Source organism: Bombus fervidus, chromosome 6 (genome assembly GCF_041682495.2).
Source record: "Bombus fervidus isolate BK054 chromosome 6, iyBomFerv1, whole genome shotgun sequence".
Classification (NCBI taxonomy): domain Eukaryota; kingdom Metazoa; phylum Arthropoda; class Insecta; order Hymenoptera; family Apidae; genus Bombus; species Bombus fervidus.
The window spans coordinates 12,171,858-12,189,785 of record NC_091522.1 but is presented as its reverse complement, the minus strand read 5'-3'; the positions used below and the strand labels follow the sequence as shown (position 1 = coordinate 12,189,785).

Sequence of the window (17,928 nt, the reverse complement as noted above, 5' to 3'; positions counted from 1 at the left end):
CAGAAAAATCTAATTTGTTGCCCATACCATCTTTAAACATATAAAACTCTAATTACAATGTCGTATGTATAAAATTCTGATTGATCTATCTCTGTTAAAATCGTATCAGTTTGCTGTCCTAACGAAAGCACAATAAATCACATATAAGATACATACGTAACCACGCAACACATCTGAATATAAAAGATTTATGAAGAGTAAAATAAATGCCAATTGAGCGCAAGGCTACAGGGAAAATAATTGTAAATCGAGTTCCTCTTATGGCCGGCCGACTGGAGACAAACTATGCTACCACTACTATGAAACAGATAGATATTTATTGTAATTTGAGGTCCCAGAAGGTCACACAATGGACTTGCTTTACAATAATCCTTGTAACTTATTCCTCCGTGCCATACTCATACCTTCCTCTGATTTATATTGCACACAGTACTCTCTTTGGTCCTGTTACTTCTCGTCTCCTTTCCACTCTCCTTCTCTTGGTATTAACATCTACGTAAATTACAGAGTATAGCAACTGCTATAAAATCTTTCAAATAAATTTCCTTTCCATTAAATTTTCTGTCCACGGTAGAATCTGACACGCATATATCTCTTTGCAGTCCGCGCATATGGCTGTGATAGAGGGCCTGATGGTCTTGTACGCGAAGGAAGTAGTGACTGGAGATCGAGTAGTTTCGGCGATCCGGCGGTTCGACCCTCAGGCGGAGGTGGATGTGCCAGCGGACCACGAGAAAGGACTTCTTCTCTGGATCAGCCACGCGTCAAATGCGTTGATTGCCAAGATCCAGGCGGACGAAGGTGCCGGTGATAAAACGCGACTGCCAGAACTACCAGCTGCCAAGGACTTCCAATCGTTATGCGATGGTGTCGGCCTTGCCGCCGTTGTGGCCTTCTACTGCCCCGGCGAGCTCAATTGGATGGACATCAGGGTGTCGAAGAGACCGTCGGTCGCGGACGCGCTGCACAACTTGTCGCTGGTCCACGCGTTTTGTAACCGATGCTTACCCTATTCCATTTTTCATATGCTACCTGAAGACGTGACGTATATGAGGGGGTAAGAGTCGCAGATTAATCGAAGGTCGTGAGATTTTTAACTTTCACTTCGCTTTTTATTACTTTTAGCTTCTCGAGCTTTTTATAGTAACTCGACACGCAAACTGGAAAATATAAGTTTCTCAATGGTAACTCGTTCTATCAATTAGCTTAGTATTCTTTCGGAAGAATGTTAGATCTATCGAAAGGAAATCAATTTTCCTGTAGCCAGTAGTATTAATGTGCTTAATCTTTGTAATATATGATAATTATTTATAAAAGGACCTCCGATTTCGATCATTTTCTAATATGTTGTTAGGGTCATTGCTGTAAGCAGCGTTGCGAAAGTTTTGAGGGTTGCTGTTAAAAAGTTGTTCTAAAAAAGAGTTCTATTTTTTTTATTACAAATTATCTATTTATAAAAGAAAGTAAAATTATTTTGTATTTTGATGGAGTGCTATCGATAAGTAAAAGCATCACTCCGAGAACGATCTAAACTGCTCTGATCCGAGTCTAATTTTAAGTTAATTAGAAATGAGTTTGCATTAGGTGTGGGTTACCTAAGAAAAACAGTCTCGGTTGTTCACACTCTATTAAATATAAATTGTTTTGATAATAACTTTTTAATAAACGGTCTCACCCAAATAAAACCCTCACGATTCTACACAGAATGAATGACTTGCGACAGCATATTAAAAAATTATGCAAATCGAAGGTGACTCCCTTTTTCTCGTGAATATTTACTTAATTTATTATTATGCTTAAATGAAGTTCAATTTCATCGTTGTACATGAACTTTATATGAAATTCTTTCAATTGAATTTTCTCCATAGAAAATCTTAGAAATGTTAATTTTGATTAGCATCGTGAAACGTGGTTTACTCCAGCGTTGTTAGGAACGTCTAGCATATACAGCAAAGTTTCTCAGGTGTTGTCATTTAAATAATTCGTTTTTCTATACCAGGTGCATGAAGCAAAATTTAGTCGTTTTCTTGGCGGACATGTACAACGTATTGGAAATTCATCCGGCGAAATGTGTACGTTATCCAGGCGAGGAAAGGGCGATGCAGTTCTTAGATGGTACGTAAAGTATTCAAGACGAGAATGGCGATTCCCGATTAAAAAGCATTGGAGAGACTTGTTCGACACTATGAACGCATCCTTTGATCAGGAAGGGCTGATGAATTTTGGTATCGGATTAATGTGATTGGTGAAGGCTGCGTACATTCTGTATTGGACTTACCCGTTCTATAATTTATTTTTAATTATACTTTTTTTCCATGGAATTCCGCTTCTGTTGCGAGCAATTTGTACTTGTATATTTGTACAAAATTTGTCACGCACGTATCATAAGGTTAAGAAATCGCCTTAGCAAAGTTTTGTCCAATAACTATGTTCAAAAAGATCGCACGAAGCGTGTAAGCTTCGTGCAATTCATTTTACGCTACCGACGAAAAGTTTGAAAGTTTTATCAGTGAGCGGACTGGAAGAAATAAACCAACTATCTTTGGTGCTAAAGATAGATGATTTATGCTTTCTGTACACGTGGTTAAGTGACGAACGATACAGCGAATTAAGATTACTAAGAGTTACTAAATTATTATTAATTTTGAAGAAATAAAATCTAGACTCACGCGTACACACGTACACATCTATATGATTATTCTAAAGAGCCAAGAGTTATTTTCAATAAGTTATAATAAGTATATCACGTTGCTGTTTCGATGTTCTGTTCTATTCTGGAAAACAACGTGCGACAGAATTTTTCTAATACCCCACACGCTATCCGTATACAATTTCGTATCCTGTTACTATCTGACGAATCGTAAATCAAGGAAACGGAATATTGCTCGCAGTTGGAACGGTATCACGCTTTTTATCAGTGTCAGTACACACACTCGTTCCCAGTCTCGAGATCCAGGTCCTTAGCAGCGACTAATAAACGCATCTGTATCTTTTTAGACGGATATATGCAAGACAAAAATTAAGTCGAATTATATATTGTTTCACGATTAATAATAAAATTTACTTTAAAGAAAGGAGAAACAATTGCAAGAGAAAAAAAAGAAAAAGAAAAAAAAAGAAAGAAAGAACAGATCAGCAGCGACGATCCTCCACGTAATTATATCACTTAATATAAAACTGTAATATTTCCATATATTTCTATGGCGTAACCTTCTTGATGCTTGACAACAACGCTATCCTCGCCTTCTTCTTTCGTCAACTTCCGGTTGCCAATGAACGAATACGGTGCGGTGACGGGTGCAGCCTGCCCGCGCAATAGTCATGGCGTAGCTCATAAAAGAAGTCTGCCACAGTCTATAGCTCCGATACCTGATCTGAGAAGCAACCTCTCCGTATCCGCGCCAGGCTTCACAGGTACCCACACGTTACCAAACAACCAAAAATCATGAAACTAGGTGGTCTTCTCTGAATCGCGTTTCGCCGACTGACGTGTCGGTTCGAACGAAAAAAAAAAAAAAAAAAAAAAAAAAAAAATCGAACGCAAAAAAAGAAAAATAGCGAAAAGAGAAAGAGTATGAAAAAGGTTCAGGTCTTCCGAGGGATCATCAACCTGTCGAGTTTGTCGTTTGTACTTCGATGGTTCCTTCTTATTTTATTTTTATTTTTTTTTCAACTTTGTAATATTTCGTTCTATCTTAATTTAACTTTCTTGGTTTTCTGTTTTTGGTCTTCTTTAGATTTACTACATTTTAAATGCGACGCATTTTCCCTTTCCTTTGAGTAAGGAGTGACAAAGGTACCGTGAATACGTGCGCGAATTTTAGAATAAAACATAGATTTGCTATACTGAGCGGATTCAGGTTCTCTCTGTTAAACTATACCACGTTCTATCGGTAAGAATAAGAACATTCTATCGGATGAAAAATTAAACAATCATTATTTTGTATTCTTGCTAGAACTTGTTCAATCAAGTAATTGCTAGTCTATGTTTGTATCTCATCGAAGAAACCTGAAACACTCTGTATATAGAGGAAGCAAATATAATTATCAATGTACAAAGAGATATTATTGTTAAAATCAGTTTGACGATTAAAGCATAAGGACTCGTAGTTAATGATAGATTAAACTGATTAAACTAATTTCTCTAGAATCAAATTATTATACCATTGAGTTGTTCGAAAAATTTGTAGCATATTCCAAGGTAGGAAGTGGGGATTTTTTATTGGATAACATCGCGAATATTTGTTCTTAAGCTTTTCATTTTCCTTAGCAATGAATTCTCTTAAATAACTGTTGCTGTAATAGTAATCCCCACAAGTGGGTTCAACGTTGTTTTATCGAACAAAAGAGCTTTCTCTATTGATCGTTTCGAAATAAATTTCCCAATAAATTGATCGTTCCCTCTGATCATTATATTTAACGTACTACGAGCAATATTTCGTCCAATTAAACATTTCGTTATTTAAGAGAAGTTTGTCATAAAATTCTCTTCTGATCTCGCGAAGAACAGCTGAATTTCATATCGATTGGCAGAAACGCTACGAACTTTTCGAACAACGTAATAGATTAAGCTCGACGTCGCTAATTGACGTTTAAGTCGTAAATCACATAAAAAATCATATTTCAATCTTCGCGCAGGTATTGTACGGTAGAGTTACTTTTCTTAATAACTGGTTTCCTAATGATTTCGGGAACGATAAAACGATATCCACGATCTTTTTACGTGTCTAATCTTTTCTCCGAGATCGCACAGTACGTCTCGATTTTTGTTCCATTGACGGATTTGTCATCGTTGTAGTAACAATATTATCGCGTATCTGTATTCTACGCATAAGAAGGACGTTAACTGAAACAAGCTGAAAGTAAAATACGTACTTCGACTCAGGAACGATCGAACGAGTTGTTTCAAAATGTGTCCATATTTTTATCACGTGTAAAAGAATACTACTACTAATAATAATAATTAATTAAAAAAAAAAAGAGAGAGGGAAGAGAAATAAAAGAAAAGAAAAGCAAAAACAAGCGAATGAAAAATGCGTTCTGCATTTAAAACGTGGCCAGATGTTTAGATTTAGCTGTGTAACAAAGCGCAGATAACTACTAGGCGCACTCTGCTTCTTACTAATCGTATTATTTGCGTACCATTTAATGCCATGATGGAGTAGCGATCTTCTAACTATTAGGACTGCATGAAGAATACGTGTTTGCGCATTTTTGTGATTAAAAAAAAAGAAGTATTAACAAACGTTCATTCTCATCGTTTGGTTGCTGCTTACGTTGTCGTTAGCTTTCCGTTCCTTTCGTTCTGCATGATGCCTCCTCTTTGTCTTATATCATATTGACTGATACAGGAAGAAATCTCAACGATTCATTAATATATCCACTCCATATTAAGTTGGTATACTTGTTTTGCAACGTACATCGTCTACGTTATTGCGTGTTTTGTATTTCTGTGTCTGCTCGATGATCCTTGTACCTATTTTTATTTTTGCCCCTTGTTTCGTTCGTTTTGAATGGGTTTTGGTCGACTTTCTTTTTGTGTGACACATTACCACGACGATTAGACACAGCTAGAGATTAGTCTGTTAGCTCCGATTAACTATTTTACCCATCTGACGAGTGTATATTTTTCCAGTGTATGATATGACATTAGCTTTTGTTCAATAGACATATTGGTTTTTGGAACTCGTGTGTCCCGAAATTTCTATAGTCTGGCGACAAAATTTCACGATTTTATTTATTACGATCGATTTTCTTGCAGCGACAGCACAGTACTCGATCACCAATGTTGGACAATGTTTGCCGGACAGTGTATAGAAATTTCGCACATGAGTTTCATTCGGTGTATCATGATGCAACTTAATGTTTTCACACCGATTAAAGGATCCTTCTGAATTTCTATTGTCCTACACGTCAGGAGTGATTATTGATTTAGATATTGATATCATTTAGGTACATACGTAAGCGATCGCTATAGCATTGAATTATTTTCTAGTTGCAAAAGCACCGTCATCCTCCTCTGTCAAGAAGTCACAATCACTGCAACAAACTGCCGAAAATTATTCTCACGACGACAGGTATGTTTTCACGCTTCATTTTTATACTTATTTCGAAAGTAATCGTAACAATTCTTAATATTCTACTCTTCTTATGACGATTCTTAAAAAGAATTTAGAGCACGTTCGCGTACATATTCGGTTAAAATATTCTTGATTTAAACGTATTCAAATGCAAAACAGATCTTCATTCTTCTTGTTTCAGAAAAGGCTAGACTCTGTCGTAAAGAGATTATAGTCTAATGTTATAAAGATTAGCAAAAATATGGAACGACAAACGACGTTTATCGCTTTCGGAATGCATAAGTTTCTTAGTAGTCAGCTGTTAACCCATTTCCTTCTAATATTGATTCACACTCCGATTCCGATTCTATCCGATTGAACACAGGCAGACCGTATTTCTAACAATGTTTAATACGAACACTAACACTCTGTAGCTTCGTTTCTTCAGACTTAGAACTACGTAATCATAAATCAAATATAATTTATCCTGTATCAGCATTTGATACGAAATCATTGGATAGCTAATACTGATTAAAGTGTTGAGCACTATTCTACTATCTCTGATTTATGATCGTTTCACAGACGAGCAGGGAGCGAAGAAAGTTTCGTAGTCCACCGTGGCAAAGGCATCCCTACGTTAAGTTCCGTAGCAGACGAGAAATCTATAACTAGAGTAGATGCCGCTGGACGGCCAAGCAATTGGGAAGAACAGAGGAGAAGCTCGTATGCTGGCCGACGATCTAGGCGTAACAGTGTTTCGGATGATTCTCAGCTGACCATTGAGAACTTTGGTGGATCTCAGGTGAGTGATCACGGCCAACGTGATATCGACTATTCAGATTCGAAGGAAGTAAAAGGGAACGATCGAGTGACGACGTTACTTGTGCAGGATAATTTACACAACTTCGGCAGAAATCCAGACAAGGAGGTCGGCGCGCACATTGGCAAACGGAGCACCACAGAGCCAACACTACCAGCAAGATCTAGCGTTCAGGATGTGTACGGTAGCGGAGTGCAGCATATTTTATCAGATAACGGATACGATAAGGAAGAACCGCCGAGATTAAGAAGGCAGACCTCGAATTCTAGCTTGGACAACGTCGCGCTCAAGCAAATTTTACATTCCAGCGAGAACGTTAATTCGGACGGGGATACGTCCAAGTTAGCCAGCTTCGCGAATTTAAGCAGGCAAAGCTCTGAGAAAGGGATCAACTTGACCTACACGGAACAAGAACGCGACGACAGCAAGTCGAATCTGTCGAATAAGAAACTTGGTCAGACCAATGGTAATAGGAATGGTGAGAAGAAAACGACGTTCGCCACGTTACCGAATACGACCACGTGGCAGCAACAGAGCAACCAGCAGTCTCAACAGATGGAACAACATTCTGTTGGTATGTATTTATTATTTAAAGAAACTCGTGGCTTAGATTAGATAGCTCCTCCTATATTGCTGGAATAAATGATGTAATCGTGCTAGCAGACGAGAATGGAGGTAACACGATTATGGCCTCACAACTGAATAATATTAGATTGAAGTTGGAGGAGAAGCGACGTCACATAGAAAACGAGAAGAGGAGGATGGAAGTCGTGATGTCGAAACAACGGCAGAAAGTGGGCAAAGCTGCGTTCCTGCAAGCTGTCACGAAGGTAAAATACGTGATTACGCTCGAAAAGATGATCGCGAACTTCGCGTTTCCTATTTTTTAAAGTCTCACGATCGAATTTCAGCCAGATCACTTTCATGGCCTCTTTAATGATTTGTTTCTTTCATTGGAAGATGCATCATTGATAAGATATCAGAATAAGTATTTTTAGAGGGTGTATATGTGCTTCGTTTTTAATTATACTTAGTATACCGGAGGAATTAATCTTCGATTGTTCTCGTACAAGAATAGGGGAAAGGAGATAAATCGAAACGAAACAGAGCATTGAATACAGCCATGAGGTATTTGAAATTTAGCCACGGGTGTTTAGTATAGAGCAATGCATAATTATATTGTATCGAACGGCGAACAGTTTCTTTTTCTTCTGTAACGAAATTTGTTTAGATCCACAAGCAATTCGATATTATTTATTATATATTTGCTTCTATAACGTTTATTTGATTTTATAACTGGCTGTATAACTATATTCAATTACTGTGAAGTAGCGTTGTAAGTGAGCTTGCGATAATAATGTTTTATTTCAGGTAAATGCCGCATATTTTTCGATACTTGTTAATTTCCGTAACATCTGTATTTCTGTCATATCATTAGCTTCTGGAGCAATGAATCTTTGTGTGTAGTTGCAAATGTGATATAATTTTGATGCCTATCATGGTTAATGCAGATAATCTTTATTGCCAGCTAAACTATTGTAATACGTTTTTCTTTCTTATCTTTCAGCTGTACTTGGTGGTAAGTGCATGCTGATATGATAAAGTTCTATTATTACAGAATTATAAAATTGAACGTAGACTACACACTTTGTATAATAAAATAGATTATCAGTTCCTTGGATGCCGTTCTCGTTCCTCCGCTTTATACATGTTTATGTAAAAATATCTCTAAATAAGTAATGTGAGTAATAAACAAGTAACCGTTTAAATTAATTTGGTGACGGTATGCATGTTTTACAATAGTAATTAGCAACTTTTAACTGAGAAAGTTATATTCAAATTGACTTACTTCTCATCTATTGATATTGAATTTAGAAAAACTGAAAAATCCTAAATATAGATGAAATCAAATTATAACAATTGTAATTCCTAGTAAAAGATAATTTATATCTGAGAATGTAGAAGATAAAGGCAGTAAAAACGCTATGTTTCTTTTTCAAGTTCTTCAAGTAATCAGATAAATAGATACGTATTTACTCATTCACTTTAGTTGGAAACATTGTGCACTATGGAAGTTCTATCGTACTTACTTAAAAAGAATTATTCAGTCGTGCAATAGCGAAGAAAGCTATTGGCAATTAAGTATTTGCAAGTCTTTGAATTGGCTTTGGCGTTTAGTGCTTGAATGTAACGTATATATTTGGCTGCGGAGAAGTCCGACCATGGTGTGGTGGTTGATGACATATTGGACTCAGCATATGCGGACTCCAAGTACTTAACAAGGCACGGTGCTTGGGCTGGTTGCAGGGTAAGGTTAAATCTCCCTCTTCATCAACGTCTGGGGGGGACAGTCCGGCTGAAATTGGTCCCCCCACTCCTGTAACCTCCGGATCTTCGGGGGAGACCCCGACAAGTGTTTCCGAGACGACCCCCGTAACCCAACAACCCTCTCAAGAAAAACCACAGAGACCCTTCTCGCTCAAGGTACGATATTATACAACAGTGTTCCTGTAGATGAACATTTGAAAGAGAAATATTTGCTGATTCGTCTAGCAATTTACATACATGGCTTATGTATGGCTTCTAGACATTCGTTAACTTCTTTTGTACTTTTGCTTTTAAAGATACCATTAAAAGGACTTTGATCTCTTATTTTTAATTCTTAATATAAGAAACAAGTAAAGAGCAATAATAATAATAATTGCCTTAGTACGCTGCAAGTAAGATAGAAAATGTGCTTTCTATAATTTCTTTTAATCAGAAAATAATTTCAATTGAGTCTTTTTTTAACAACGTATGATTATTCTGCTTATCGTTGCTTACATTTAGTCATAGAGGAAAACGAAACAGTCCCAATGCATTCTGTGGTCTTTGATCAAGTTTGCTACTCTGTTCCCACGTTTCAATGCAATTTTGTACAATATCGCTCTCGGAACGCATGGTACAGTACTAAACACTCCCTGGATAAGAATCTATAGAGACGTGTTTGAAATTTGATTTGAAGTTATTGTTTGTGGTGGTGGTTTTACACTTGTGTTTTAAACATACTTTAGCACAAAAACATTAACAAAACCAATCTTACATTGGAATACATATGTGATGTATGTATGAATACTTTAAACTGGACTGATCTATTGTTATATGTGTACATTTTTACAGTAGTTAATTGTAGACATTGGTCTGTGTTTATTGTAATCTTATCTACTATTTCAAGGGAAAATCGCATTGAAAGGCAATTTCAGCACTTAAAATTATTATAGAAAAATATGACTTATAAACTGACTCTAAGCTTTAGGTCATCAATATTACGGATCTTCAATTTAAATGATCATCAATAATATTATATTGTTCACACACATTAAACTCTCCTGTTCATTTATACATCTACAAGTATATTATTTATTTGTAATTGAAATATTTGTGCATATGTCAAAAGATATGCATATATTATGTTGCAAGATTCTCATCAATTATTAGATATTGAGAAATGGATAAAATACAAAATAACTAATGTACTTGTAGGTGTGCAGTATATTAATATTATGAGAGAATACATTCTTTACATATTCCAAATAATCATTCAATATTTGTACTAATGATCATAGGAAATTAGTGAGGATGTTCGAGATGTTGAACATAAATGGTTAGAGCATGACGGTAATGCCCCATTTATTGAAACAAGACGCACTCCAGATATTGAGAACATGGATCTTGAGCAATATCATCAATCTATATCACAGTTAGTATACATTTTCGTTTTATAATATACAAAGATTTCGTTTTATCAAATCCGTTGAAAAAGAATATATACACCTTTTCGCAGGATGAATAACAGCCTTAGTGAAATACAAGCTGATATACAACGTTTAGCAAATCAGCAAAATCAAATACAGCAGCAGCATTTAATGACACAGCATCAACAGCAAATACAGCAACAGTTTCAACAGTTGCAAAGTCTTAGTCAACAACATATGCAAGTATGTACTATTTTCCAGTTCCTTAATTTAGTTATTTTATAATAACATCTAAAACATTTACATCTTTTTTCCTTTCCTGTTTAGAATTTTGGAATGGCGCCTATAAATCCATTAACATCCAAATTACAAGATACTCAACAATCTCAGTTCTATCTACATGATCAACCCCAATTGCAAAGACGAATGTGGGGCCAACCACCTCCAACTCAAAGCTTAGCAAATGAAATGGCTGCTGTGGGCTATCAACAGTCAATGGATCCACGATATAATACTCAACCAACACGTATGTACATTATAACAGCATAGGATTTAATCTATCGATGTTTTCGTAATTTTTAACATAAATCTTTCAAAACTTTGTGTAGCTTATCAACAAGATATGCGCTTATATCAAGATACACGAAATTGGGGAACGCATCCACCTCAACAGAAAGGATTTGTTCTACACGATACTCCTCAAGAACCGAGGTACCTTAATGGTGGAGATCATAGTCTTTGTAATAATCAAATGAGTCATCCTGGTCCTACATATCCGTCATCTACATCTATCTTTAATCAAACACCACCATCTTCTGCTAGTCCACAACATCGCAATGCTGTGAGTATAATGATCTTTAGTTATTCTATTTGATTTTTACTTTTTTGAATAATTCACAAGGAAAAATTTTTATTTTTATCTAAGTATTATTTAAATTTTTATTTTATTTATGGAAACAATATTAAAATATATCTTAAATTCTCGAAATCCAATTTATCAAGCTTCGTTTTAATTAATTCGTTTTAATTATTTTAAATAAAATTCATATTTTAAGCACCCAAAAAATAAAAATAAATAATTATATATATTTTCATAATACTAATTTAAACTAACAGAGAAGTTTTGCTTTATTGTTAAGATTGTATATTATTCGCTACCTTTTTTGGTCAATTAGATAGTAAATGAATTGCTTCATATATGTATGTGTATATGTAAGAAACTGTCATGGAACCAGTTAGTGATGTAATGCACATTTATAGATACTCTCTTCACACCTAGTATAGCAGACGCTCCTCGGATTGAAGTTTCGACGTTCGAGCGCTCCTCTCCCTTTTTTAAATTACCTGCCTTTTTAAAAGATTTATACAACCAAAAATGCAGTTTTTTCATTCATCCAGTTTTACTAATTCGTATAGTTATCATTATAAGGTTCGTTTATTTGTGACAGTTTGATAGTTTATATATTATATTAATATTGTCGCTACCAAATTTTCTATCCTCAATTCTGTTATGCAGGTTCATCGAATAAGTCAGTTAATGAGCGAAAGTCCTGAACCAAAAAGGCCAACTGTACATCATATACCGATTAAGTGTGAAAGCCCTACCGAAAAAAGACAAATTGCTGCAATGCATGCACCTGTTCCAGCTCCACCTGTTGATGATATGAAGCCTCAGAATATATCATTTATTGGTAAGTGTTTTTTTTTCCCATTCACCTAAAAACATATCATGTGTAATATCTTCAAAGAATTCATTACGTTTATGTTTTTGTTTTCATCTTCTTTGTGTTCACTCATTCATATGTTTTAAAGGAAATGATGATGAGCTTACACAAGGTATAAGAGGTTTAAACATCACGTCCGGCAGCCGTACATATAGAATTCCATCACCAACTAGACCTTCAATATCACGTAATTCATTTCAACCTCACCCATCATTAAGAGAAGCCACACCATCTCCATCAGGTACACCAGAGGTAACACCTTTAGATCCAACGGATGCTGGTGAAAAAGGATTTTATATCTGCTTTGATAATGACGCGCCGAAGAAACCAAAACCAACCCTTAGAGTGAAAAGGACATCCCCTAAAAAGGTAAATATGTAATGATAATTTTAAAATTTTAGAATCCGTATACAGGACGTGTTATGTATATAATAAATGTGTAATTTTCTTTTTTTCTTTAGGAAAGAGGCGTGTCTTCATACGTTGACAGTGAAGATTTTACGATGCGTCCTGACTCTCCTTCTGCGATTGTTATGGATAGGCAGAAACAGCTGGAAATTCAACGTGATTCTGATCGAGAAAAGCAGCGTCAGATAGACGAGAGAGACTTCCAACGGCAAGAAATTAGAGATAGAGAAATACAAAGAGAAGGAGAAAGAGAAAAGCAAAGAGAACGACACGAGATGAGTGGAGAGAGTCGACAATCTGGAGTTGGTTTAATAATTGGAAATCAATTAGCAAATCCTGATCCAGTAAGTTATGCGATAAACTTTGCATGAATTTTGTCGCAATCTTTTTTTCTTCTTTTACCTTACATACACTTTATTGGAATATTGTTGTAGAATTCTCTTGATGAAATGGAACGGAAAAAAGAACGTATAATGCTCTTATCATTACAAAGAAGACAGCAACAAGAGGAGATGAAAGAGAGAAAAGAGGTAGAAGCGCAAGCTCGTCGAGAACAAGAGAAATTGAAAGCAGAAGAAAGAGCTCGTAAAAAGGAAGAGGAAAGGCAACGAAGGGCAGCTATTTTAGAACAACATAAAGTAAAGAAAGCAATAGAAGAGGCAGAAAGAGAAGTGAGTGCTTTTTCTAAGTTTTCTGTCATCAATAGTGTTTTAATTGAATTAATCGCTAGAAATTGTTACTATTATTTAGGGCAAGGTTATCGATAAAGAACTTCTTAATACAATAAAACCAACGAAATTGCGTAACAAGACTGCAACAACTCGACCTCGACCCAAAACAATTCATGTGGATGCTGGTACGGAGTTGGATTCTGGAGCTCTTACGCCGAGCCGTGGAAAGAAGGGTTCTTCTTCTAATCTAAGTACAGGTATAATAACGAATCTAACATTTGGTAGTGAAACAATTATTCACTGCAATGATCAGTGTTTCTTGGAGAGGAAGTTAAATAGGATACATATAGTTAAAATGATTGTTATTTATATAATGTAATGACCAACATATTTAACATATATTATTGCACATGTATTAAGTCACCTCCAAGATAACAGTTACCACTGCTATCGTAACAAGTATACTCCTTTATTATAATCTAATAGTAACAGTTTCTTAGTGTTGTAATGTAATTGCATTTATTTTTTGCATGGCGAAAATTCAAGTCCGAAAGATCTAATTTTTTTTTCTTCAGTAACGTCGTGTTTTTCATACTGATTTTCTTGTTGTTTTCTTTTGTTTTATGGGAGCTCACCCAGTCACAATTCCATAAGCTCTAAATTTTTTCGGCTATACTAGTTTATCCGTCGATCGTTCCAGACGGAAACATTGCACAGCGAATTGATCTCATACATTACCTAGATACTCATTTGAATAAACTGGAATAGTAAAGAAATTTCGAGCTGATTGTTTTGCACTAACACACTTACTGTAGCGTCGCTGACTTCTCCGACGATGAGGCGAGATTACTACCGAGGCTCGCAGGACAGTCTCACTGCTGCCCATTTCGATGAACGACGTTCCGGCCCTCTTTATCGGGGCGGCAGTCTCAGGGGTATGCACAACACACACTCTCTGACTCGCGTATATATCTAAAACATCACATATATATATATTTGTTAGCTTTGCATAAGAAGAGCTAAACAAGTAACAAATTATTGGAATATTAAATGTCGTCCTATGATTATTAACATGCTGATTGGAGTGTTTTGTTTATACTTACTTCTAATATTTGACGGCAAAATTTATGGAAATATTCCCAAATTAATTAGTTGTAACATATATACAATTACCTCATATATAACAAAAAAAAAAAAAAATATTATTGTTCCAAATATGTATAAGCAAGAGTGGAAAATACTTGACGATATATTGTGTTCAATATTTTTTTTTCAAAATTATTCATTTTTAACGTGTGAATGATATATATATATATATATTATGGCACTTTTGTTTTCGTACAATTTTGCATGCTTCAAATTTATTTAAAATATCTGTTTATTAATGTAATGTCGTAGCAGAACATAATCTTAAGAACATATATAGTATTTAGTATCGTCCTGGAGAGGAACTAACTGATTGTAATAGAGGTACCCTATTTTAGTATCTTCCGTAGATTCACCCGATGACGGTAGAGGTTCCTCCCCTTGTCGAAGTATGAATCAACTTGGTCGACGTGGTTCCTACAAAACATCTAGAGGTGGGTTGAATATTGTTTATAGAAAGAATGCCTTAAATCATGTTCCTTTAAACGTTTGGCTTGATGAAAGTAGACTCGTTGCAGGATGTATCACTGGTATGGGCAGCTACGTATGAATCTTACAATGTTGAATATTTCATTAGCATTTGATTATTCTTCAAATTACCTAAGTAAGGTTACTTAAGGGTATGACTTTATTTTTAAGTAGCGCCTTATAGTAGACATCTTTCAGTTGGAACGCAACATTGTTCTGCACCAACCTGCACTGGCTACCTTGAGTTTTTGATGTTCCTAGTGGACATGGCTCGTAGTTAGACTCTGCCCCTGATGCAATGACGTACGATTGAAGCATCCCCTACTATTAATCTTTGATCGTACATAGCGTTTGGAATGTAACAAGGTAAACATTGCATTATTGCAGATGTGCAGGAGCCTCAGCAACAGGTTAGAGGCAGGCCTAAATACCCGAGTTACCAAAACTTTAAGGGGAGAAAGTCTAATTCCTTGATGAATTTGTGTGGTAAGAAGCACCAGTGACTTGGAATACGTTTAATCCCCCTTCTATCGTGCAAAAGTATATTTTACGTGTCCCGTACACCGTTCCAATTTTTTGTAGGCTACATAGCATACACGTAGTCGCATGGTGGCAGATCGGAGCACAGGTGGCAGTGATATACTTACACGCATACACCAACAGCACATTGTTTAGATGTGTTCGAAATTCTATCTGCTATGTTTATATTCTATTGCTTGAGAGATAAATGATATATAAGCGCTTCCCAGCCTTTTTTTTTTTTTTTTAAATTGTCTTTACTTCTTCTCAAAATGTTCCTCTATGAGCAGATAAAATTTTGATTCTCATTCACAGGATAACTCATTTGCTGCAGATAAATTTAAGTTGATGCTTGTTGGGCTTATTGTTGTACAGCACTGGTTATGGGTACCAATATTTTCAGTGTTTTTCAGATTATTGTTGGTGGTTCCAGTTTCCATATAATAACCTTTCACTCTGACTCACATTTAGGTCCTGTATCATATGGTTATCCCATCACTTATGTTGAATATGTATTTGTTCTGTCATTCCTCTCTATTTTTATTTCCAGGTATTATGGTAATATAGCATAGTAAATTCATCTTAGCGAAGAGCATCATATTTCTCAATAGAGCTCATAAGTGCTGCATGAGTTAATGCATTTACTACTGCATTTAACGGATAATACTGTCTATAGATGAATTTGTTATGCTTCGTTTGTCCGCTAAAATCGCAAAATTACTACTAGCAATCGTATGTTTTACCACAAATGAATTTGTCCACTGTTTTTTCGTCGCGTTTTACAAAGTGTTAGATAAAATAGTATCTGAGTCAAATTGTCGGAGTCGTTATGGTTTTCAAAATTCCTTAAATGAATAGTTCCTTAGATTATCTTAGAATCATGAAAAGTTTTACTGTTTTATTTGAACAACTTAGACGATACATAGAATTAAACAGAAAACAAATTTTTAATATTTGTATGATATATATTTTTCAAAGTTTTTATATTGGACGCAAGCTATGAAGATGGATACTCTTGAAGGTCCTTCGTAAGTCTAACAAGTGACTAATATCTCACAAGCCGTATCAGGGACTAACTGTTTAGTAATTAATAAAATTGATTCCGTTCAAATTCCTCTTGCTTGGATGGGTATAAACGTTTTATACATTGGACTGACTGTTGAAAGGCCGTATCTCTTGTCCTTTATCTCGTGGACGGACACATACGTTCGAGTCTTTTTTTTTTTATTTCTATCTTCATATACCGAGCTTGCGTTCGCAGGTTCGAGTAGTGATCAAGACGGTATGATGTGTCGATACACAGATACGGACAGCGGACTGGGCAGAGCTACACCTCCTAGGAGAGCACCGAGTCCGGGTATGGGTAGCATGAGGCATCTTCCGTCACCATCAGGACCAGGTTCTTTACCTCCCGGTTTGATGACCAAGAGACGCGTGTTCGATGATGGTAGCAGCGATATCAGTAGTACACCAAGTTCGATGATGGACTATAATGGTAAGGATTTTAAGAAATTTAGTTACAAAATTTCATTTATTTACTACTCAGGTATAAATGTAAGAATTCATAATTTATAAGTTGAAATTTGTTGCCATCTTTATAAATGTTGAGGTTATTAGATGTGTGAACAAAGAAACGTGTGGATAAATTGTAAGGTAGAAAATATAATTTAATACAGAAGCGTAAATACAAGTAGGAATATATATGTAAGCTGGTCCAGATCCGCACGCTAGCAGTGTTACCCTATGACTAAAGGAACGCCGAAAAAAGACGTCGCACGTGTGCCGCTTATCGTCTGTCATCGATGCATTCTTTTGTCTATGCGCTATCGACGACATCGGCGCCTTGTGAAAGCCGAAGACCAGATGTAGAGTTTTCTTAGAAGTATCGATCACTTCAACAATGAAGAAATGTTTTTTTTTAGGAGATGTGGAATACACTTAAATTCTTCACGTGGACAATTTTATTAAATTAACCTGTTAAGCAAGCAACTACTCACTGATGAAATTTATATTGCGTAAATGAGATTGGTCTCTTTTTGTCAATAGGTCCGAGATTGTATAAACAACCAACCACCAAGTCAAATCGTGGCATTATGCTAAACGCTGTGGAGTATTGTGTATTTCCGGGAACGGTAAATAAGGAAGCAAAGAGAAGAGTTTTGGACGAAATTGCAAGATCAGAAAGCAAGCATTTTCTTATCTTATTTCGAGATGCTGGCTGCCAATTCCGGGCTCTCTACTCATACTGCCCAGATAGAGAAGAAGTTTCAAAGTTATATGGTACCGGACCGAAACAAGTCATGGATAAAATGTTCGACAAATTTTTCAAGTAAGTTTGTCATCATAGATTTTTATTTTTAGATTCTTATTGTAGATGTA

The 17,928-nt window shown here is 35.8% G+C and overlaps 1 protein-coding gene across 31 annotated transcripts in view; it reads left to right on the top strand.

The window, feature by feature from the left end:
- The window catches only part of Patronin (calmodulin-regulated spectrin-associated protein patronin), an 85,938-nt gene that overhangs the window by 64,217 nt on the left and 3,793 nt on the right, over positions 1-17,928 (top strand). For 3 of the 31 annotated variants that reach the window (XM_072005767.1, XM_072005780.1, XM_072005787.1), the window contains 23 exons: positions 603-1,057; positions 2,000-2,115; positions 3,304-3,414; positions 5,996-6,077; positions 6,642-6,861; positions 6,949-7,453; positions 7,540-7,709; positions 8,447-8,458; positions 9,187-9,363; positions 10,485-10,618; positions 10,682-10,856; positions 10,941-11,139; positions 11,222-11,454; positions 12,130-12,304; positions 12,426-12,706; positions 12,799-13,089; positions 13,180-13,416; positions 13,496-13,673; positions 14,232-14,351; positions 14,901-14,996; positions 15,418-15,516; positions 16,811-17,044; positions 17,596-17,878. In XM_072005767.1, the coding sequence (XP_071861868.1) occupies positions 603-1,057; positions 2,000-2,115; positions 3,304-3,414; positions 5,996-6,077; positions 6,642-6,861; positions 6,949-7,453; positions 7,540-7,709; positions 8,447-8,458; positions 9,187-9,363; positions 10,485-10,618; positions 10,682-10,856; positions 10,941-11,139; positions 11,222-11,454; positions 12,130-12,304; positions 12,426-12,706; positions 12,799-13,089; positions 13,180-13,416; positions 13,496-13,673; positions 14,232-14,351; positions 14,901-14,996; positions 15,418-15,516; positions 16,811-17,044; positions 17,596-17,878 (4,583 nt within the window). The other 28 variants (XM_072005775.1, XM_072005768.1, XM_072005772.1 and 25 more) reach the window with 28 other exon arrangements.